The 24,153-nt window shown below is 46.7% G+C and overlaps 1 protein-coding gene across 2 annotated transcripts in view; it reads left to right on the top strand.

Annotated features, from left to right (window-relative positions):
- The window catches only part of CPAMD8 (C3 and PZP like alpha-2-macroglobulin domain containing 8), a 1,045,838-nt gene that overhangs the window by 87,275 nt on the left and 934,410 nt on the right, over nt 1-24,153 (top strand). For both annotated transcript variants that reach the window (XM_085640012.1, XM_085640011.1), the window contains exons 4-6: nt 1,214-1,379; nt 11,976-12,028; nt 15,202-15,219. In XM_085640012.1, coding sequence (XP_085496138.1) covers nt 1,214-1,379; nt 11,976-12,028; nt 15,202-15,219 — 237 coding nt within the window. The remainder of the gene's footprint in view (nt 1-1,213; nt 1,380-11,975; nt 12,029-15,201; nt 15,220-24,153) is intronic.

Below are 24,153 nucleotides of genomic sequence, written 5' to 3'. Positions count from 1 at the left end.
CGATTCCTACTAGTATTGTATTGTAATTGCAATTATGTGCTAACCCCCTCTAACGAAGCGTCAAAGCGCTTTAAGGCTGGTATCACCCTACACTGTATACCAAAGTTACTGGTTTACCCATTGGTGATTTTTTTTAGTCAATAATACATTGTTGTAAATTATACATTTTGTTACTATAGTCCACTGAAGGCTGCAGGTAAAGTCTGCTAAACTGAAGTATTTTACTGTGTGTCTTACGAAGGAGGCTTGGCTTTTTACTTCGGTCTGTTCTCATTTGCGCTAATTGTGAAAAATCTGCTGATAGCATTTAATTAAAATGCACATATCAAGTTCAAAACGGCAACCTTTGGTTTCTGTAAGATTGTTTGAAAATGGGTTTTCCGGCGGTGTTGTGTACCTTTAAAATATAGCCAAACACACGCAATAAACCAGAACATGCCAACACGGCCTACAGTCGCATCAAAGTGACAAACTCACACCAGCTAAAACTGGAAAAAGTCTTACTCGTCAGAAGTTTGGATGGGAGGGGCGAGATGCTGCGGTTTTGCACTAGTGGTTTCAAAAGTAAATGTGAGAGGCCGCCTGTCGAGTGTGGTTCGTGTTTCTCTTTCATAACAGTTTAGCGGCGCGCCCTTTCACTGCGCTTGCTTCAGCACTTCTGTCGCACATTAGCGTCGTAAACAAGCACGGTCCGCTTTCACTGAAAGCTTTCTTGTCTTTATGGGGCTATGTGTTTGAAACACATGGCCCCATAAAGATAAGAAAGCTTTCACGACGCACAGAAGGCAGACGAGCCCGTCCAAATGGGACGGCTCAAAAAGCCGAACAAATACGTCACAAACACCTCTTTTCCAATGGCTGGCCACCGTTTAGCATAAACGGTGACACCGGCCAATGGAAAAGAGGGGCGGGGCTTAATGCCCTTTACAGAATATACCCCATATCATTAAATCTCGCCAGCGAGACTGCGCACGTGCGCAGCCCAAGCCAGGCGAGACCTAAAAAGGTGGCAAAAATAGGTAAGGGGGGACTGAAAAAAATTCCAGTTTCCTACACACATGCATCTTTAATGAGTTTACTTTAAAGAGCGATGCCAGGCGTTGATGAGGATAGTGTGCCCTTGAAGTTTGGCATAAGTGTACCTTGTTAGCATAAACCAACTTTTCCTAAGTCAGTCTTTATTTTTAGAGTTTTGTTGTGTGTTTTTCCAAAGGTTCCCGCAGGTCTCCGAGGCCAAGCCCATTTGAAAGCCTGGGGAAACCGCCACCTGACCGACGATGGGTACATCTTCTATAACTACACCACAGTTACGATTGACAGCAAGGGGTCCTCAGTGTTCATCCAGACTGATAAGCCAGTGTATAAACCCAAGCAGAAAGGTAATGTGACAGCTTTTCCCACCTCTTCCATGTTATTCAGTAGATCAAGAGTTGAGCACTTATTACAGTGCACCTAGACACTTTAGCAACGTGACCTCCTCAGTCTTACTCGCATCATAAGAATATGGATTTTACCATTTTAACTACTGTTTTCTAGTGCTGATGTCTTTCACCTTTCACATGCTTGACTCTTCCCATCTTCCCAGCTTTGAGCTGGGAGTCCACAGAAAGCTCAAAATAGCAGTGTAATGTTAAAATATAGTCTAAAAAGGCTTTAAATATTGTCACTTTAGAGGATAACACATCTAAATTGAAAAGAGCAAAACTTCAAGCAATATTTGAGAGTTTAGTCTAAAGCACAAATGTGATCAATTGGACTTAGTAGGTGAGGCTTTAAGAGGGAGAAGGGGCAGCTGCATGTGAATCTCTGAAAGATACCAATGCTGGCAAACTCTATTTACAGGCAAGTTACTGTTTTTTTCTGCAACATCAGACCGTTCATAGATTCCATGCTTGAATCAGAATAACAAGTATTTTAATATCCTTATATAACAATATGTTCATAAGCAAATAGTGGCTGGTGGTTAAATAGGAGGGTCTCCTAATGAAGAGAGATGTAGGATCTCTGCCTTCTCAACCACAGCATACCTCTCCACTGTTAACGGTACTGTCATCAATGGTACAGTTGATGACAGAGCTGTCGTAAATGTAATCGCCGTCGACATGATCAACATCATCATCATGTCGTCGATGATTCCATTTACAACATTATTGTGAGAAGTTGGCCTGATGTATGATGTCGCTAGTTCTAGTGTACACCTTATATCAGTCCAAATACCCTTATGGTGATTGGTTGTAAAGTCAACCTTATAGACCAGCTATCCTAGTGGTAGCATGGACAAGAGCAGTCTTAGGCTAAACTCTGAATGGCATGTGAAGCCAGCTGTGATACCATATATAATCCCTTGAATACCAAATGAAAGGACACCACAACAGATATATATATAAAATAAAGTGTATTTATTCTAGTCAAACCCTCAGCACTCTTTATGAGATTAGAGGTAAGTACAACACAGTCTTATTTAAGCATACATTAAGTCACACAGGTAAGTAATACAGTTAGGCCCTAGGGGCCACGCAAACCATATACTAAGTAAGTGGTATAAGAACCACTGTCACGGAAATAGAATAGGCCTAAGCCTAGGGAATCGCTGGGGCTACACTACACTAGCGTTAGTTAGGAAGTGGGAGGCCCACGGGATTCGTGTGCAGAGTGGAAACACTCACGCGTAATGCGTAAAAGTCAATAGCAATAGTACAGTTTAGAAAACGGTAGGTTTAGGACACTTCCGGAGTAGCTAGGAAGTTGAGACTTGAAAACTAGACACTAGGATAGTCACTATCCTGATGAGCACCGGAGTACCCAAGTTACCTAGCCCACAGGCTGCGGGTGCATAGGGGTGAAGATGCGTCGTTTTCGTCGTCGACTCCTATGGATGCCTGAAGAAAGATGCTGACAGGCAGTCAGTGAAGAGTGTCCGGTGGATCCCAAGGCTGGGATCAAGAAGAGAGGAAACCTGCAAGCAGAAGGGACAGAGTCAAGGTCACTAGCCAGTGACCACGTGGAACCAGGAAGGAACCAGGCGATGTCGTGAAGATTGCAGGTGAAGGTGAAGCTTGTCGCTGCAGCCAGGAGGACCAGGAAGCGTCGAGGACGACCAGGACCAGGAGGCGAGCTGTCCCACGAAGGCTCTTGCTGTCGGCGGCGTCGAAGTTGGACTAGGACTCACCAAGCCTTGGCAACCGGAACCCACGAAGAACGGAGGACTTGCTTCTGGTTCAGACCAGGAAGGTCTGGGGTGCTTCTTCTTTGCAGAGAAGCGGGAGCCAGTCTGGAGGAGCCAAACCAGCGCAGAAGATTTCAGGGAGCGTCGTCACAAAGGCCACCAGCCAGCGGGCAAGCAACCGGACAGACGCGGCAAGCAGGAAAATGCAGAAGGGCCCCACGCAGGACTCGTGGAGTGTGGGGGGCTGATCTTCGGTGCAGATGGTGCTTGGGGTTGGGGCTTCTCAATCCCCGGTGCACAACTTCGAGGGTGCCTCAGAAGCTGCGCTTTAAGTTACTAGCCACTTTTCCCAGGTAGCCGGTCCCACGTCGCTCGTCGCCTCCACGGATCTCAGCTTTGCTGTGGATGTGGATCAGGGTCGGAGAAGTCTGGAAGTCAAGGCTCTGGTCGGGCTCTGCAGTCGGTTCCTCGTAGAACGTGGGCAAAGCAAAGGGTAGTCTCTTGATGGTGCCTGTTTGCACAGGGTAGCCACTCCTTGGCTACAAGGGAGATTCTTCAGTCTTCTTCTTTCGTCGAATGTCGAAGGTCCAGAGTTTCTGTTCAGTTTTGCAGGTTCAGGATAAAATAAAGTCTTGAGGCCCAACTCCCACTCTTATACTAATCTGGGGGGCTGGGATACCTGCTAGGTCACGCCTTATGGGTGGGACCTGGGAAGGGGTGGTTACACCCACTTCCCTTTGTCCAGTTTCGCGCCAGAGCTGGGGCTGGAGTGCCCCAGCGCCGGTTTGAACTGGACTATGCAAGGAACACCTTGTGTGCCCCAGGCATGTCTCATTCCTTTCAGCTCACCCTGCCCCAATACACTAAAGGCTGTCTGGGGAGGTGCTAGCACCTCCCCAAGCAGGAAACCTATTGTCCAAGCCTCCCTTGCCAGGATCACTCCCAGCAGCAGGGGGTCAGACTCGTGTCTGTGGCAGCAGCATACATTTTGTGATGCTGAGGCTTTGGTTAGAGTTAAACAGCAAAGTAGGATTTTAACATGTCTCTCCCTCTAGAAGGGAGGAATAATATCCTCATCACCAGAAATGGTATGGGGGTATTATTCCAAAGTGTTAGACACCTTACACGACATGTTTTGATAAAGCCAAACCATAGTTACCATAACCGTTTAAGATTATAAGGCACTTTAAGAGTATATGGTAGGCTATATCATAGAACAGCTATAAGGACATGGTTCCGAAAGCTGCAGACAGGCTCAGCTCCTGCTAGAGCACCATCTCACATGTTACCAAGCACTCTGCCTCCAGGATTGTTAAGGCCTGCCATAGGAGTGACTGATAGGTACACATGTGTCTATATATAAGGGTAGATATAGGCATACTATATCTAAGCAAGGGGTGATTACATGACCTTGCCCCAGCTGAGTGATCAGCCAGTTGTGTCTGATTGGAAGGCCAGACCAGGGGTGGCATAATACATGCTGCAGCCCCTGGGAGGCCTAGGGTACACCTATGCCCTGGGTACCTAGGGTACACTGTACAGGGTCCAATAAGGTGATCCTTACCAATTGGTTATGTACCTAGGGTACATGGGGTCCATTTTAAAGAGAGAGCAGACAGCCTGAGACCCTGAATGGCAGGATCTCAGGCCAACTAAGTCGAAAAACCAGCTAGACACTAGGCAAAAAGTTGGGGGTAACCATAGTCAGATATCCACCTTCCTACACAACCCCCCCCAAACGAAAGGAGATAAGGCTGCCCTTGACAAGGTAAGCCTCTATTGCCTAAGTGGCCATATAAGGAAGAACCAGCACTGGCATGGTTACCCCCTGTATCATGGTCCACTAAGCAATCCCTCATCCTAAAGGTATCATAGGGTCTCCACCATAGGGAATCTCTACCTTTGGGGTGTCTTTGCAAAGTAAAAGGCTGGTGTTGAGATGGAGTACTGAAGTGAGTGTCCTCAAAGTGAGGCCTCAGCTTCCTCCAATCATCCTCCACCATGGATGCCTTTCTTTCTTTCACTGAGTTGCACTGTGCTCTCAGGGTCAGCCTCTGGCTACCTAAAGCTGGAGGCTGGGTCCCTTTTGTGGGCTTACTGGAGGGACAGGTCAGGTTTGGGGCCCTAAGGTCCCAGGTTTGCCTGTGCCGAACAGAATCCCTCTGGCGGAGGTCCCTAACTACCTGTAAAGGGGATCCCTCAGGAATGTTTTTACCCATCACCTGGCTAGGGCTACTAGCCAGGCAATCCTCATTCTTTTGATGGGGGGGTTCTTGTGGACAGGGGCCCTCTTGGGGTCCACTGGCCTCCCTGACCTCTGCAGCCCTGGGCTTACTGAGGCAGGGTAGAGAGAGGCAGGCTACCTGCACCAGACTGGGTCCCACCTTGGAAGGGGCCACTGACATCAGAGGCTCTGCCAGGCCAGGCCTGGCTACCTCTGGGGCAGTTCCTTCACAAGGGGTGAGGTCAGATCCCTGAGGAGGCTGACCTTTTCCTAATGTCTGGGGAGAGGGAGACTTTTCTTCCTCCCCACTACTCTCTGTTTGTGTGGAGTGATCCATAGTTTCAGGCTTCACTACACCTATGTCAGTCTGAGTATGGGCTGAGACCATTACAGCCTTGCCAACCTTTTCAGGGAGGCACTCAGTTTGGGTTTGAGCTGTGACTGTCACAGCTCTGCCAGTCTCTACAGGGAAGTCTGTCTTTGCCTGGGCTGTGGCTACCACTGCCCTTCCAACCTTTTCAGGGAGGAAATCTACTTGGACAGGGATTTTGGCTGGCACAACCCCACTACCCTTTTTTGAAAGGCCTACCATTTTAGAATGGGTGTCTTGTTCAACTCCAGCCCAAGCTGAGAGTTCTAAGTCATTCCCCAGTAAGCAGTCCACAGGCAAGGTTGGAGACACTGCCACCCTTTTAGGGCCAGTGACCCCTCCCCAGCTGAGACATACCTCTGCCATGGGATGACTGTTCTGTTTGCCATCAATGTTAGTTACCTGGTATGAGAAACCAGGCAAAAGCTGCTCAGAGGGAACTAGCCTATGGGCCACCATAGTGATGCTAGCTCCAGTGTCTCTGTAGGCCTCAGCTTTTCTACCATTGATGTAGGGTTCCTGTCTGTACCTACCCAAAGTGTTGGGACAGGCAGTGAAGTTGGCAAACCCCATGCCACCATCACAGACAAGAGTAGCTGCTGTAGGGGAATTGGCTAAGCCAGGATCCCCCTGTGTTCCCCAAGACAACCCAACCAAATTTTTGGGGGCACTCCCACCACCTGGGGGATTACTGCTGACAGTAATAGGTGGCGTGACAGGAGTAGTTGGAGGAACAGTTTTGTTTTTAGCCCTTGGGCAACTGCTGTCAGTTTTCCAATGCCCAGGAGTTTTACACTCATGGCAGTAAGGCTTTTTAACTGTGGTAGAGGAGGGAGCTTGGGACCCACCACCCTGTGTGGAGTTTTGGGGCCCTGAGGAAGATTTCTCTTTTGTTTTATCCCCACCCTTCTCTTGAGGCTTGGTGGTATCTTTCTTTTGGTCACCACCCTGATTTTTAGGCCTAATCCTGGTCCTGACCCACTTATCTGCCCTCTTTCCCAATTCTTGGGGAGAGGTCAAATCTGAGTCTACCAGGTGTTGATGGAGAAGCTGGTTCTGACAATTACTAAGGATCTGCTCCCTCATAATCAAGTTGTACAATCCTGTATAGTCCTGCACCTTGCTGCCATTTAACCAACCTTCCAAAGCCTTAGTGGCACAATCCACAAAATCAGACCAGTCCTGTGTCTGTGTCTTCTGGGTGTCTCTGAACAACAACCTATATTGCTCAGTGGTTAAGCCAAACCCATCTATCAGAGCACTCTTCAGGACTTTGTAATTGTTTGCATCCTCATCACTGACTGTGAGGAGCTTGTCTCTACCTTTGTCAGAAAAGGAGAGCCACAAGATAGCTGCCCACTGACTCTGGGGTACCTGCTGTACTTTGCAGGCCCTCTCCAAAGCAGTCATCCACTTGTGGATGTCATCCCCATTCTGATATGGGGGGACTATCTTGCTTAGGTTTCTATGGTCATAAGACCTATCCCTATCTCTAGGAATGTTGCTGCCACCAGTGGGTTCTAACCCACTTAACTTTTGTTCTCTAGCCAGAGCAAGCTTCTCTTTGGCAAGGGCAAGTTCTTCCCTCTGAATCCTCAGATTAGCTTCCCTCATTCTGGCTTCATGCTCCTTTCTCTCAGGGGAAGTCATTCCCCTGTGAGAGGAAGCATTAGAGATGTTAGAGACATGGGAGTGGATGGATTCCCTTGAAGGGGATCTGTCCCTCCTGCTTCTCTGTGTAAGCCTACTTGGGGGTCTGTAAGGGGGGACCCCATGCAAACTCCCATGTAAGCTTAGGTTAGCCTGGCTAAGTCTTCCTATTTGGCCCTGGCTGTCTACCTCTTCATCTGAAGTCTCCTCTGACTCCTCTGTGGTGGGTAGACCCTCCTCTGTACCTAGGGTACCTGCCTGAGATGCCCTAAGAATGTCATACTCCTCTAGGAGTTGTCTTAACTGAAGGAGGGTAGGGTTTGCACCCTGTTTTATTCCTCTGGAGGTACACAAGTGTCTCATCTCCTGGAATGTTAAGGTATCATATCTAGAGGGGGTCTTTTGCAGACCTGATCCTCCTGAGAGAGCATCTACTTGATCTCCTCTCAGAGACATGATCTAGTGAGGGTGTGGTGTGTGCACCTACCTACACTAGTTGTATCTACTAAACCTCTCTAGTAGTTGTAGTCAGGGTGTGTTACTCCCTTCAACCTACAACTACAAAGTCCAGTAGGACTTAAGTATTATAATCTATGTTATATGTACCTAGACAATATCTGTGTGATCTTTCAATTTAGTATCTCAAGATTACAATGGTATTACAACAGCAAGCTCAGATCCCAACCGCTGCTCACCAATGTGAGAAGTTGGCCTGATGTATGATGTCGCTAGTTCTAGTGTACACCTTATATCAGTCCAAATACCCTTATGGTGATTGGTTGTAAAGTCAACCTTATAGACCAGATATCCTAGTGGTAGCATGGACAAGAGCAGTCTTAGGCTAAACTCTGAATGGCATGTGAAGCCAGCTGTGATACCATATATAATCCCTTGAATACCAAATGAAAGGACACCACAACAGATATATATATAAAATAAAGTGTATTTATTCTAGTCAAACCCTCAGCACTCTTTATGAGATTAGAGGTAAGTACAACACAGTCTTATTTAAGCATACATTAAGTCACACAGGTAAGTAATACAGTTAGGCCCTAGGGGCCACGCAAACCATATACTAAGTAAGTGGTATAAGAACCACTGTCACGGAAATAGAATAGGCCTAAGCCTAGGGAATCGCTGGGGCTACACTACACTAGCGTTAGTTAGGAAGTGGGAGGCCCACGGGATTCGTGTGCAGAGTGGAAACACTCACGCGTAATGTGTAAAAGTCAATAGCAATAGTACAGTTTAGAAAACGGTAGGTTTAGGACACTTCCGGAGTAGCTAGGAAGTTGAGACTTGAAAACTAGACACTAGGATAGTCACTATCCTGATGAGCACCGGAGTACCCAAGTTACCTAGCCCACAGGCTGCGGGTGCATAGGGGTGAAGATGCGTCGTTTTCGTCGTCGACTCCTATGGATGCCTGAAGAAAGATGCTGACAGGCAGTCAGTGAAGAGTGTCCGGTGGATCCCAAGGCTGGGATCAAGAAGAGAGGAAACCTGCAAGCAGAAGGGACAGAGTCAAGGTCACTAGCCAGTGACCACGTGGAACCAGGAAGGAACCAGGCGATGTCGTGAAGATTGCAGGTGAAGGTGAAGCTTGTCGCTGCAGCCAGGAGGACCAGGAAGCGTCGAGGACGACCAGGACCAGGAGGCGAGCTGTCCCACGAAGGCTCTTGCTGTCGGCGGCGTCGAAGTTGGACTAGGACTCACCAAGCCTTGGCAAGCGGAACCCACGAAGAACGGAGGACTTGCTTCTGGTTCAGACCAGGAAGGTCTGGGGTGCTTCTTCTTTGCAGAGAAGCGGGAGCCAGTCTGGAGGAGCCAAACCAGCGCAGAAGATTTCAGGGAGCGTCGTCACAAAGGCCACCAGCCAGCGGGCAAGCAACCGGACAGACGCGGCAAGCAGGAAAATGCAGAAGGGCCCCACGCAGGACTCGTGGAGTGTGGGGAGCTGATCTTCGGTGCAGATGGTGCTTGGGGTTGGGGCTTCTCAATCCCCGGTGCACAACTTCGAGGGTGCCTCAGAAGCTGCGCTTTAAGTTACTAGCCACTTTTTCCAGGTAGCCGGTCCCACGTCGCTCGTCGCCTCCACGGATCTCAGCTTTGCTGTGGATGTGGATCAGGGTCGGCGAAGTCTGGAAGTCAAGGCTCTGGTCGGGCTCTGCAGTCGGTTCCTCGTAGAACGTGGGCAAAGCAAAGGGTAGTCTCTTGATGGTGCCTGTTTGCACAGGGTAGCCACTCCTTGGCTACAAGGGATATTCTTCAGTCTTCTTCTTTCGTCGAATGTCGAAGGTCCAGAGTTTCTGTTCAGTTTTGCAGGTTCAGGATAAAATAAAGTCTTGAGGCCCAACTCCCACTCTTATACTAATCTGGGGGGCTGGGATACCTGCTAGGTCACGCCTTATGGGTGGGACCTGGGAGGGGGTGGTTACACCCACTTCCCTTTGTCCAGTTTCGCGCCAGAGCTGGGGCTGGAGTGCCCCAGCGCCGGTTTGAACTGGACTATGCAAGGAACACCTTGTGTGCCCCAGGCATGTCTCATTCCTTTCAGCCCACCCTGCCCCAATACACTAAAGGCTGTCTGGGGAGGTGCTAGCACCTCCCCAAGCAGGAAACCTATTGTCCAAGCCTCCCTTGCCAGGATCACTCCCAGCAGCAGGGGGTCAGACTCGTGTCTGTGGCAGCAGCATACATTTTGTGATGCTGAGGCTTTGGTTAGAGTTAAACAGCAAAGTAGGATTTTAACATGTCTCTCCCTCTAGAAGGGAGGAATAATATCCTCATCACCAGAAATGGTATGGGGGTATTATTCCAAAGTGTTAGACACCTTACACGACATGTTTTGATAAAGCCAAACCATAGTTACCATAACCGTTTAAGATTATAAGGCACTTTAAGAGTATATGGTAGGCTATATCATAGAACAGCTATAAGGACATGGTTCCGAAAGCTGCAGACAGGCTCAGCTCCTGCTAGAGCACCATCTCACATGTTACCAAGCACTCTGCCTCCAGGATTGTTAAGGCCTGCCATAGGAGTGACTGATAGGTACACATGTGTCTATATATAAGGGTAGATATAGGCATACTATATCTAAGCAAGGGGTGATTACACGACCTTGCCCCAGCTGAGTGATCAGCCAGTTGTGTCTGATTGGAAGGCCAGACCAGGGGTGGCATAATACATGCTGCAGCCCCTGGGAGGCCTAGGGTACACCTATGCCCTGGGTACCTAGGGTACACTGTACAGGGTCCAATAAGGTGATCCTTACCAATTGGTTATGTACCTAGGGTACATGGGGTCCATTTTAAAGAGAGAGCAGACAGCCTGAGACCCTGAATGGCAGGATCTCAGGCCAACTAAGTCGAAAAACCAGCTAGACACTAGGCAAAAAGTTGGGGGTAACCATAGTCAGATATCCACCTTCCTACAATTATCATAATCATTGATGGAGTTGTTGTTGACTGGGTTGTTCTACACAGTGGGGTCATTGTCAACAAGGTTACTGTTGTTTTCATCTCCGGAGTTCAGTGAGCCAATTACTGACGTCTTTATCTATAGTGTTTCAGCCTTTATAAGGTTCTACAGAATTAAGACTTCCCACAGGATACACAAAGCCAAAACAGGCCTTTTTTGAGAGTTAAGACACAGTCTGTCCACACTGTTGAAGCAACCAAATGCTGGCTTAATGTTGCCCTAGTTCTAAGGAAATATGGTCAAAATAGTACACTTACCTGAGCAAGTGAGCAGAGCTCAGAGGGAAGCCCTTTGTGTAACACATGGGGTAGAAAACTGAGATATAGTGACCCCTGAAAGGAATGGTGCAGGCTCAACTCTTATCTAACCCGTTGACGTTTGAAGTTTGTCTTTCTTTTAATTAAGTGAGTATGGAATTAAAGTTACAATGTCTAAAGCCTTAGGCTATGTTAAACATTACACTGCTTTTAATTCAAGCAAATGAATCTTTGAAATGGTAACTTGTACTGTGAATTTTATTTAATATTGTTTGAACACTGCACACATTAGTCCGTTCACCAGACTAGGGTCCACAAACACAGCACTTATATTAGACATAGATCTAGAGTACTGTTTCTGTGTCTGTTTATTTAAAACTCACCACAAAAAGGAAGCATGGTAATTGTGTGAAAGCTGAGACAGAGCAGCTGGATAAGCAGAGCCTTCGGTGGCAGGACAATGCCAAGTTAAGCTGGGGCTTGTGATTCTCACCACTGTCAGTTGTCTGCATTTATGTATTCCATATCTGTCATGGCTTAATTCTTTCTAATCTTAATCCCTTGACTGTCCCTATGCCACTTGGACTAAAGGCACACAATCCAGATATAAGCATTAAACTGCATAGTATACTGATTAATGACTTTGGCTCTTTTAAATGTTTAAGGATTGTAAGATCATGCAATTAATTGATATTACTTTTATACAATTGTACTTTTATCTCTGTAAAGACTTTGGTGGTCTCAACACACATCCCTTTTATAAAAAGATATCAGTTATCAGCAACTAAAACCTTTGAAGCTTACGTTATGTTGTCTTTTTTGCAGTGCTGGTAAACATATTCATGGTCACACCTGATCTTCAGCCTATCAATGAGAAGGTAAATTATGTTCTAACATAAACATAAATAAATGTGGCACCCCTTTTATTCTGGATACAGTCTATACATGTACAGATGTCATTCAGTGTGATGATTTCCAACATTTCATGCTTTGTTAAATTACGTATCCTCTAACTTTGTTTTTCTTTGCCAATATTGTATACACTGTCTAGATAGAAAATCTCTATCACGAACATGTGTTTCACAACTAAAACTGGCTTCTATTTGGCTAAAAAATAAAATGAACATTCATTAATTGCCAGATTTGTAAATCATAAGAGATATTTTGTGATAGTACTTTTTATCTGAAAGTCAAAAATATATTTCATACTACAGATTATTGATAGACACTACCAATATTATGCCACCACACAAGTCATATAAAAACATGATTTTTTAAACCGTATACCAATGTTAATTTATTACCGGAAAATCATGTTCAAATTTCAAATTGATCAAATACAAATATGTAATATGATTTAAAATTGAGTCTAGAGTTTTGCATTTTCAATCATTGTTTCCAGAGCACACGTTAGTTGCAGTCTATTACATTTTGAGATGGTTAGCATATTTTAAAAGAGAGCAACATTAATGCGATAATAATTAATATATTTTTCAGGTATCTCTTCACACACTGATAAGAATATTTCACTTTATTCAGTCTGATGTTTAACGATCTTCCTTTCCTTAAACTTTATTCACTCAGAAACTACCAGGGATGAGATAAATATAGAGAAGTAGTTCTAAAATATGGCATTAGATCAAAGATGTTGACATCTGTTGCCTTAATAGAAATGGAAGCTATATTATACAGCCATGAGTTGGCATTTAGTTTACTTTTCTTTTCTTATTAAACCAGGTAAGGACATTTTGAGACTCAAGAAAAGAAAATCAGATAATGTTTCTTTTACTATATTAGAAATGTAAGATATTTTTTGCAGATAGTGGTTAGTGTTACTTACTCCTGTGTAATAAATACAGTAAAAATATTATGGGGTTTGGAAAAAAGAAATTCTGTTTATACTGAAGGCACAGCTAACAATGGTTAGGTATCTAAGGTATCTGCTGCATGTTATATTTTATAAATAAGCAACATAAGTGATTACTTTTTCTCAGGTATCAGGCATGCTGTGCAGCAGATTAACTTTGTTTAATCTCATTAAAGAGATTTCAATTTGTACTTGAATAAGTTATATACGTTTCTAAAGGATCAAACTTATAATAGTATTTTATATAAGGACTAAAGTACCCTCTGCTGCACATTATAAGGATATTGCAAGTCAACAAGGAGTTCCATAATCATATAGAGAAATGTGGCCAAAGGCCAAGTTCCTTCATAAGGTTATGGAACTCTGAGGTGATTTGCAATATCCTTATAATGTACACCAAGGTGTACTTTATCCCGTATAAAACATGGTCACACCATCACCTTTCCTGCAAGCCACTTAAAGCCTTGTACGTAACACTTTTATATGAAAGAGACAGCATGTTTGCAAACACAAAGAATAAAAATAAAACCTCTAGTGCAAAATTAAACACATCAAAAACCTGTTCGATATTTGTTGCAAACAGATATTAGAAACAGTTCAATTCAAGTCAGTTGTTTTTGTAAATATTTAAAAAATAAGCTGTAGTAGCTTGGAATATGTAGAAACATGTAGAAACTTTTCGCTAACTATCTTAAGGAGTGCAGAAAATAAACATGTTCTTTCTGCTTGTCATTGTAAGCTAGAAAAATAGAGCAGAAGAAAGAAAAGCAACATTCTGTCTTGTTGCTTTAAACAGCTGCTTCAAATATGCTCCATGACCTGACCTGGTTTTCACCTCCGCTGCTGGTTCTGGCAGCAGGCCATGTGACCTCAGAGCTCGACTGTAATAACTTATAATAGTCAAGTTCTGACCTCTTTTCTTTGTAATCTGTGACTAGTTGCATCACAAGTCACCAATTATAAAGAAATTGGAGACTGCCGTTTATACTGCCGTACATTATAAAGATATACTGGACTTCTATGACCAAAAGAGGAATATGGCAAAAGCCGATTTCTTTATAACATTTTGGAACTCCAAGGAGACTTACAATATCCTTATCATGTACGGCCGGGGGTACTTTATCCCTTATAATACATGGTAAAACCATTACTTTTCCCACAAACCACTTAAATCCTTGGTACATAGCTCTTGATTTTCCTAAAATAGATTAACACTGATATACGGTTTAAATGAACATGATGTATATGATTTATGTGACGGCATGGTATTGTTATCCTACATCAGCAATGTGATAGACCATGATATTCATTTTGATTAATGAATCAAAAAAGAGTAGTTAGAAAATATTTCTTTTTTGCTTTGAAGAATCGACCTTTAGTTAAAAAACACATTTGCTATACAGATATGTGTTAGACATGTTTGGATATATCATTGTAGATTAATCAAACAAGAATATTGACCATAAGAGACAAGGTATTGTTTTGAAAGGTGCATTGTTCTCTGATACTGAGAAAAAAGAATAAATTGAGTGCCTTCCTGAGGATTATTTTTTTGAGAGTTTAAGTGGACACAGTAGAAGGTATCAATGCATGGGATATGCACCACTGAAAGCACTGGTAAATAACAACCTGCAGTATTCCCTCCTATGTTGGCACTAGTAATGTACCCCTAGAGTACACCACCATTGTCCACACAGTAGTCTCGATAAAAGGCCATGTTGGGTATATCCAAGCATAAAACGTTAGATACATTATACTTAGGTTTCCTGGAGGTCCATCAACATTTCCTTGGTGATGTTTCATGCAGCTAACTCCTCCAGTTACATTAATTGATTAGCTACCATAGGTTGGACAGTTATTCGTCATCTTGCCTGGCGGAGTTATCGCTAGACCTTTGACGGTGCCCATGGCAGAGCCAGAAGTGTTGCAGGTATCAGCTTGCCCACCTCCTAGGGCACACTGAATTGGGTGCTTCTTTTGGATTTGCCATTACCACCTCCTCTCAATCAGGCATATACCCTGTTAAAGCCTGGCTTTTTAATTACAGAATTCTCATTGTTTCCCTTGAAACCAGTTTTGTTCCTGCTTCTGCTCAGAAGATAAAGAAGCAAACATATAAACGTTGTTGTGGATGATTGGATACACAGTTAAAGGTTATTTTGTTTCTTATGTCTTTTCTTACAGATTGAAGCTTACATTGTGGTGAGTAAAAATATAATTTGGTTGAACATTATGTTTGTGCTTTAGTTGTGAATTTTATTCTCATAAAAAATGCATAATAGCCAAGTCATAATGCATGCATGCACAATCATATGTACGTACGCACATGGTATTTTTATAGCGCAAATCTAGCCACAATGAAGTGGAGCACTGCACATGGTCAAAGACAAGCAAAAAGGCAACAAGTAAAAGGAGATGTAGCTAGGTTGAGGATCGTTAATGCATTGTGATGTAGTGTTCTTTAAAGAGGTGAGTCTTCCACTCTTTTTTTAAATTGGAACAGTGTTGGGACGGTTAATGATGGTTACAGGGATGTTGTTTCAGATCCTGGGTGCAGATCCTGGGTGCATAGATGGAAAAGGCCTGCTGTACTGACTTTTCTTTTCTACACTTCTTATGCTGCCGTCTGGTGGTGTCCTGGCTGTAGGTATGCCAAGATCCACCTGAGATGGTGAGCTTGTCTGAAAATAAGCGGGGATGCTGGTCCTGACAGCTTTGTAAATGATGCAGCTGGTTTTGAAGATAGTGTGGGCTGGTGAGGGGAGTCAATGTAATTCCATCATGGTGGGACTGATGTGATCATATTTCTTTGGGCCCTGGATGAGGTGTGCTACATCATATAGGATGCCCCTAAGGAGCACCAGTTTGGTGTCTTTAAGAAAATGGCAAAGGACATAACCAGCATCCAGAACCGATCATACGAGGGTTTGAATAGCAGTTCTGAAATCATTTTCTGGAAGAAATGGTTTGCTTTTCTTTTGAAGAGAGAGCTGGGACCAGGCCATCTTTATGTTTTTTGGCAATGTGTTCCTTGAGGGTAAGGTTGGTGTCCAGTGTGAATCCAAGTGACTTAACATTCGGTGAAAGTTGAGGCTCAAAGACGTCAAGGTTTAAGTTATTGAACCAGGTCTATTCTGTATCTTGTTTATTGTTCTTGGCAAATAACCGAAAGTCTGCTTTAGCTAGGTTGAGGTTCACGTAGACGCTGGACATCCAGATCTGGATGATGTGGAAGCAGTGTTTGCGGCACTGGATATCTAAAACAGAGGAGACTTTCAGGGTAGAGTTGTGTATCATTGGCTTTTGGTTAATCTTTATGCTACATCTGAGCAGAGCACAAAGAGGCTCCATGTATAGGTTGAAGATCACATAATACAGTATGGAGCCCTGGGGGGCTCCACAGGTAGTAGGGATCATTTGTGACCTGGATAGGCGCATGTGAACAAACTAGTGTGTCGGTTGGAAAGGTAGGAAGGAAATCAGTGACAGACATTGCCTGTAATTCCCATTTGAGACTCTAGGGTGGGTATGAGGGTGAGAAGTCCAGCAATATCAGGAGGTGGGGGCCATCATCCAACTGCGATGAAAAGGGGATAGTTTACGATGTGTAAGGTAGCAGCTCCCGTGCTGCACCATGAACTGAAGCCAGACTGGTAGTCCTGCAGGAAACATTTAGCATTGATGTGGTCTTGGAGTTGAACATGCACCACTTTTTCAATGATCTTGATTGTGAGTGATGGGCTAGTAGTCGGAGAAGTCATCAGGTACTAGTTTAGGTTTCTTTAGTAGTGGGAAGATCTGGCCATCGTGAGACCTTCTGGGAAGACTTCCTGAGTGAGGGAAGCATTGACAGTGTTAAGTAGGATTAAAAGAGTATCTCCAGATAGAATTTTGATGAAGGGCATTGGTAAACCATTATCTTCATAAAAACTGGGTTTGAGAAAGTTGAGTATGTCAGCGAAATCTGGGAGAGACAGAGCTGACCATTGCAGTATTCTACGAGATAGGATGGGTGTAAGAATTGAAACAGGCTTGGTATCATGAATGTGCTCTTAGATCTTTTGTATTTTTTCACAGAAGATGAGGTTGATAGCATTATGCTTCTTTGTGGAGTGGGGATTAGGTGGGTCCGGCAATGAGTTGATGCAGTTCTTGATTGTCTTGAACAGCGTTCAGCTTCTCTTGGTGGTTTCATTGATGGTACTGGTATAGTATTTTGTTTCAGCTGATTTGGTGAGCTGTCTGCATGTTGAATGGAGGCACTTCATTATCAAGAAGTCCTCTGGATGTAATACTTCATCACACATGCACGCGCGTACAGAATGACACGGACACCAGGGGTATCATGATGCATACGTTTACATGCACACGTTCATGTCATTGCACCTTTCCATTCTCTCCAGAATAGAGAAGCTGGAACCTCTATCAGTGATGATAACTGCAGAAAGTGTAAGAAGACAAACTATGTCCTTTAGGAAAGCCTGGGTTAACTATGGGTGTGGGTTGATTTTGCTCTAACACACGTGATACAAAGATTGATGTACATCTTTACACCCTAATCCATCTTTTCACACCAAAAATGTTGTTTAAGGACCTTTGTGGTCTTTCTATGTCCTGCATGCCCTGCTACTGGTGTGTCAAGACATAGTATAAAAGACATTACTGAAAGTTGTTTTCAGGTATATACAAACAACTTGAATGCCATGGCAAAGTGTTTTCCTATCTAAAAGGTCTTTCCATATCCATTCTTGTTGGTGGAGAGCAGTGTGTTGCTCCTTGAGCACTGTGAGGAATAAGTCTATCTGCCTTGTTGTGACAATTTTCAGGTTAGTAGGTGGTCTTATATTGGAACTAAAAAAGAAAAGGGACAGCTGTGCACGTCGAAGATTGGAGAATAGCATTGCTTTGAGAAAACCCAGTTCTTATGGTCTGTCCAGACTGTAACAGGCAATATTCTGCCCCCACCAGATAATGTAGCCGGAATCGGACAGCTTCATTTCTGGAGAGTAACACTGTATCATAAATTGTCTACTTACTCTCATTTGAAGTATAGAAGTAAAAACCTACAGGATGCTGGGCTGTGGTGGTTGGATGGCATTGTGATAGAATAGCCCTAATAGCATAAACCGAGATGTCAGTTTCCAAAATGAAAGTAAATGAGTGTCTGGATGTCTTAATATTGGAGCAGGTGTGAAACTTCCTTTAATTCCTTTTTCCTCTTCTGAACTAAATGCAAACAAAACTCCTTTCTTGGTTAATTGAGTACGTGGGAAGTCCTTGTTTAAGAAATCTAGACTGAACTTTGAGAAATCTTGACTGAACTGTAGCTACAGGTTAGCAAAACCAAGAAATCTCTGTAGTTCAAAGAACTGTCCATTCTTGTTAGCTGTACTCTTATTGGATTCCATTTGTAGTTTCTGATCATTGAAATGAAAGTCTAGAAATGTAATAGCAGTGGCCTCAGATAAGCATATTTCTCTATTAGCATACATGGATTGGTCTCTTAGTCTCTGCAACACTCCTCTGACATGTGGTTGGTGTTCTTCTTTTATCCGGCAGAAGATTAAGATATCGTTCAAATATATTACAATAGAGTTTAGCAGATCTCAGAAGAGGTTGTCGATAAAGTGCTGAAAGGTAGCAAGGGAACTGAAGAGACCAGATGGCATTACTAGAGAATCATAGTGGCCATAACCTGTGAAAATACTGACATTATTGAGATTTGTCAGCAGGAAGGCTCCGAGATACAGACAGCAGATGAAGTACTAACCAAATATGCCAACTACTGCAACAATTTGTATAGCTAACCATCATGATGCAGTGCGGGGGGGACGGACGTGACTTGGCACCGATGTAAGGGGAAGCGGACTCCGGAGCTCTGTCCATGCAGCTTCCCTGCCTGCAATAATCCTGCTGACTTGAAGGGGCCCCTTACCGAAATTCTGGTAACGGAGACCCTGCTGCCTATGCTGGGTAGCAGTGGATGCTTGGCGCTGCCGTAACAGCGATCAAATCTGAGTGCCGCAACACTAAGATGGCGGCCGGGAGCTGCGGACAAGGGACCTGCCAGGCGTTCGCGTAGAAACCCGGCACTCACTGAGAGATCTGGCCCTCCGGCAGCTGGGAGGAGCGGCGGCTGTGAGTGCAGCTGTTGAGTGCGGGGCACCGGGGCTGCCTGAAACCGGGAGCGCCCTGCTGGGTCGGACACAGCGCTCTGCACACAAAATGGCGGCGCCCACTGATAGCACTGAGGCTTGATGTCCAAAGTGCAACGGCTCACTAAGTGGAGAGCGAGGAGCCCGGCGGCGGAACCCCCCTGCTTGCAACCACAGTGGTAGACTACTGTCCAGGGCCACGACGTGCATTGAGAGTAGGCTGGAATCGGGGCACTGTGAGAGCGGACTGGAGGCCTCCTGTGGTGAGAGAGAGGCGGTGGTGGAGGCCCACTGAATCCGGGGGAAGTGTTGCCGAAGCTCAATGTGGTGCTAGATTAGCGGCTCGCAGAGACGTTCTCCAGTTGTGTTATAGGGCCCATACTGCACATGTGGGAGCTTCGACATGCCCTTCCTGGCTGTGAGTGACTGGGAGCTGTGGGTGCGCAGGGGACCCTTCTGGTAGCCGCCGGGGGCTGGATCGGGGGACACGAGGTAGTCCAGAACTATACAATTCCCCACTGCGCTGGGTGAGAGGTGCGGGAGAGCACACTGACCTCTCTGGTGACTTCGAGTTTCTGGACACGTGAAGTCGGCCCTTCGCCAGCCATTATAGAATCACCTGAAAGACACAAGGACACTGGTAGTGTGGCTGAGATGCGCTGGAAGACCTAAAGATTACGTGCTGCCTACAGATTACTGCGCCGGGGTGCATCCCCTGATGCTCCCAGGGTTCACTGCCCGCACTGGACTTCCCTGTGCTCCCTAACTGGAGGATTAGCGCGACCCAGCACAATTGATCAAAATGGGCCGAGTGTCTCGCCGGAAGGGCTTCGCAGCCTTACATGTTGAGCCAACTGAGCACGTAACTGACGATGAGGAGGAAAGGGTAGACAATCGAAGAAACGAGGCAGCAGAGGACCCGACACTGGTGGACATAATGCAAGCAATCACCTCCTCAAGGGAAGCCTTGCAGACCAAAATGGATACCATAGGGGTAGATCTCAACCTGTTGAAGGACGATCACCGCAAGATCAAGGAGCGAGTGAAAGCCACGGAGAAGACTCTAGAGGAGGTACCGGATGCGCTCTCCACCTTGCAGCGCTCACTAAAACTGGTAAAGGACAAGGTCAGGATCTTAGAGGTGAGAGCGGAGGACAGTGAAGGGCGCTCTCGCAGGAATAACCTGCGCATAGTGGGGATTCCGGAACAGCAGGAGGGAGAAGACACCGTTCAGTATATGGAGAGCTGGCTCCGGACTGCAGTGGCCCCGGAGGGTCTCTCCTCCTTCTTCACCCTTGAGCGCGCACACAGAGTCCCTGCCAGACCACCGATGGTTGTGCGCTTGCTCCACTACCGCAACAGGAACCACATCCTACAGCAAGCGCGGGGGGAGCAGAATCTCCACATTGCGAATGCCAGGGTGATGATCTTCCCGGACTTCACCAGGGAAGTGCAGGAACAACGAGCTTCCTCCTCGCGCTTAAGTGGAAACTCCGACAGCTACAGCTACCATACACCATGTTGTTCCCAGCACGCCTCAGAGTGGTGGACGGACCCACCACTCACTTCTTCACCACCCTGCAGGACGCATGGCAATGGCTAGAGGTACGCAAACCAAGAACACAACCTGCTTCTCCATCGAGTACTGTGGATCGCAGATCGCCTGCACGCTTGGGGACACAGAAGCCCACAACGCCGCCGGATACTCAATTCGAGAGGGACAGGGCTGTGCGGGCGGTTGCAGAGATTAGCCGCGGTGGGGGCAGGCCGATCTCCGCTGCTGCTAGCCCTGGCAGCTTCGAGACTTCTTCTACCAGCAGCACGGCTGGGGACACTGAGATTGATCTTACCAAGATTACACCCCAGATGGCGGACCTACTCATGTAAGATGGGAGCATGAAGTTGGGTGATAGAGGGCTCAGTTGGCGCCAGGGACTGACTATTGTAAGGAAGTGGGTTTCTGTTGCAGTAACCCCCCCACGTTTTGCCTGATAACTGATGCACTTTTCCTTGGTGTGCCCTGGGCTCTTGCCAATCAGGTGCCCAGGGCCTGTGATCCTTCCCTAAAAACTGCCTAACAGCCAAAACCCAATTGGCATCTCTGGTCACATGTCAGCCCCTGGTAAATGGTACCCTAGGTACCCAGGGCCTTGTGACCAGAGAAGTCCCCTAAGGGCAGCAGCACTTATTGTGCCACCCTTAGAGGCCCTGTACCCTGACACACACAGAACAAAACAAAGAGTCGACATGGCACACATCCCTGTGCGCCAGGCTCACAACACACACTGCCCTGGCATACCGCAGTCACCCCTCTAGCTGGGTGCCCTGTGCCAGTGGTGTGGGCACAGGTGCATGAGTCCTGTGCCCCTACATTACCCAGGTCCATTCCTGGGCACTGTAAGTGCAGTGCTGCCATTAAGAGTATATGATGCTGGGAGGTCGTCAACATGAACTCCACAGCACCATGATGGCTACACTGAAGACTGAGAAGTTTGGTATCAAACTTCTCAGCACAGTAAACCCACACTGATGCCAGTGTGGGATTTACTGTCAGCTGCACGAAAGAGAGCAACTTAGAGTTGCCCCCTGAACCTAACGTACAATCCACGTCTTGTGTGAGGGGCTGCCTAGGCTGCCACACAGCAGACCCCTGGGTAGAGAGCCATCCGCTCTCCTGGGCCTGCAACAATGCACATTCTGGGCGAGGTGCTAGGTCTCCTCCCCCAGGATGGGCAGGGGAAGCTTCAAAGGCATGCATGCCGCCTTTGTGAGCTTCTCCAGGCCACTTGCTGTACTCAGCAACTGGCCCCCACCGGTTCTGACTCCCTCTCTGGCGGGAAGATCGGCGGGAAAAGCTAAGTGAGGAAAGGGGGTGTGCCAGCCTCTGCCAACCCCACCCCTCAGGTGGGGGATGCGAGGTGAAGCACACCCCCGGGCTCTCGCCATCTTGAAGATGGAGAGCCCTGCCCAATCAGGATTAGGCTACTGACCCCCTCCCACAGGAGAGTGGCAGGATAGGGGGTGTACCCACCTCAGGCAAGGGACCCATTGGTCCCTGCCCTTTACCTACCTGTAACGCCCCTAAATGCAGTATTTAGGGGCACCCTGAACTTTCCTTCCTCAGATCCAGATTCCAAAACAAGAAAGAAGATGAAGGACCAAGAAGACCTGCCGTGCAGCTGCTAACAAGAGGAAGACACCAACTGATTTGGCCCCAGCCCTACCGGCCTGTCGACCCTTGAACCTGCTCCTGCTAAACCCCAGCATCTTCAGTGGTCAGCAACCTCAAAAACCCCGGAGGACCTGACTGCCTTGTGACTCTAACTACCTGGGACTCCCACGAGCAGTGGTACTGCTCAAAGCAAGTAACTGACACCTGGCATCAGCCAGGAACCGCGAACCCTGCACACTCTGCACCCGCCAAGTCTGGCCTGTGCTGGAGTGAACAAAGACCACAAGGACGTTCCCCCGGCGACTGTGACCCCGAATCCAGCACCCAAGGACCCAACTTGATGCTCCTGACGACGCCTGCAGCCTCAGAACAAGGGACCCCTCCAACTGCGACCAGCAGAGGGTAAGATTTCCCGACACCAAAAGGCACCCCTGCACCCGGTGCCCTGCAGCCCCCTGGGCCTAACTCCTGGGTGCCTACCTATCCTCCAACTACCCAACTTACCTCTCGAAGTGGTGGTCGCACCTGAAGAATCTTCGGCCCTGAGCTTGCAGCCTTTGTTCGTTCTTGAGCTTCTCCATTGAAATCCATTGAGCGCCCGATGGCTCAAAAGCACCCTGCACCCAGCTGCAACTTCTACTCTAATCTACTTCCCCATTTGCCCTGAGCAAGTGACCAGGAGCCCAGCTCCCACAGCCGCGTGGCATGCTAGCCAGCAGCCACCAACCAAAGGCCCCCTGCCTCCCATAGGATAACATTGGGCCTAACTCACTCTGCACCCGGCTGCCCCTGTGCCGCTGAGGGTGTAACAACTATATTTACCTGACCCTGGGAGACCCCTGAGTCTATGCCCAGAACACTTAACTCTGCCAGTCGAGTACTTACCCAAAAGCCGATAACTCACTTTTCTTCCATAGGGTAACATTGACTGGTTTCACTTGGAAATTCTTTTAAGTGTCGAGTTTTGAAACTCTAAAATATTTATCTAAAATCTGCAGGATCACGAAAACAAATTTACTCACCTGTTATCAGGAGAGATCCCAGTGCTGGATTTTGGTGCCCAGCACTGACCCTGAAAAGTATTTACAACCGTACTTACCTATAACTTGATGTTCGAGGCATATGAGCTGCAGAATACACACTATGCATAGATCGCCATCTGGTGTTGGGCCCGGATGTTTGCACTTGTTTTTGTGTTGGAAAGTCTTTGGAAGTCACGAGGTAGGTGACTCCTCCTTCTGATCATAGTGCGCATGGGCATCGGCTCCATCCTAAGATTGTTTTTTTCCGCCATCGGGCTTGGATGTGTTTCTCGCGCTCCAGTTCGGAACCGTTAACGGTTTTCTCTTTCGACGCACAATCCTTCCCTTTTCGACGGTATTGTTTCGATCGCGTTTTCCCAATCCACGTGACTCTCAACTTCGAAGTCTTCAATTCCGGTCGTCGACGAAGGCCTTCGGGCCAACCTGGGCCTCATCTTCTGGTTCATGGAAAGGACGCCATTCAAGAAGTGTCCTTGATGTGGGTCGAAGTTTCCCAACACCGACCTGCATGAGGTGTGCAACGTCTGCCTCTCACCGGAGCACGAGGCCAAAGACTGTCCAGCTTGCGCCTCCTTCCGCTCCAAGAAGACGATCTGGGACCGACGAGCTAGAAGAACAATGGCTCGCTCGTCATATTCGATCCCCGACGACATCTTCCAAGAAGGCGTCGATGTGCCAGAGCAGGGGCGGGTCGAAGAAGGCCTTATCAGCGACTCCGAAGCAGATGACTCCGACGTCGAAGACATCACTCCAGCTCAGAGGGCCG

Source organism: Triturus cristatus, chromosome 12, assembly GCF_964204655.1.
Source record: "Triturus cristatus chromosome 12, aTriCri1.1, whole genome shotgun sequence".
Taxonomy (NCBI): Eukaryota; Metazoa; Chordata; class Amphibia; order Caudata; family Salamandridae; genus Triturus; species Triturus cristatus.
Note: the sequence above shows the minus strand (reverse complement) of the source record. Positions and strands in the feature narration are given on the sequence as shown.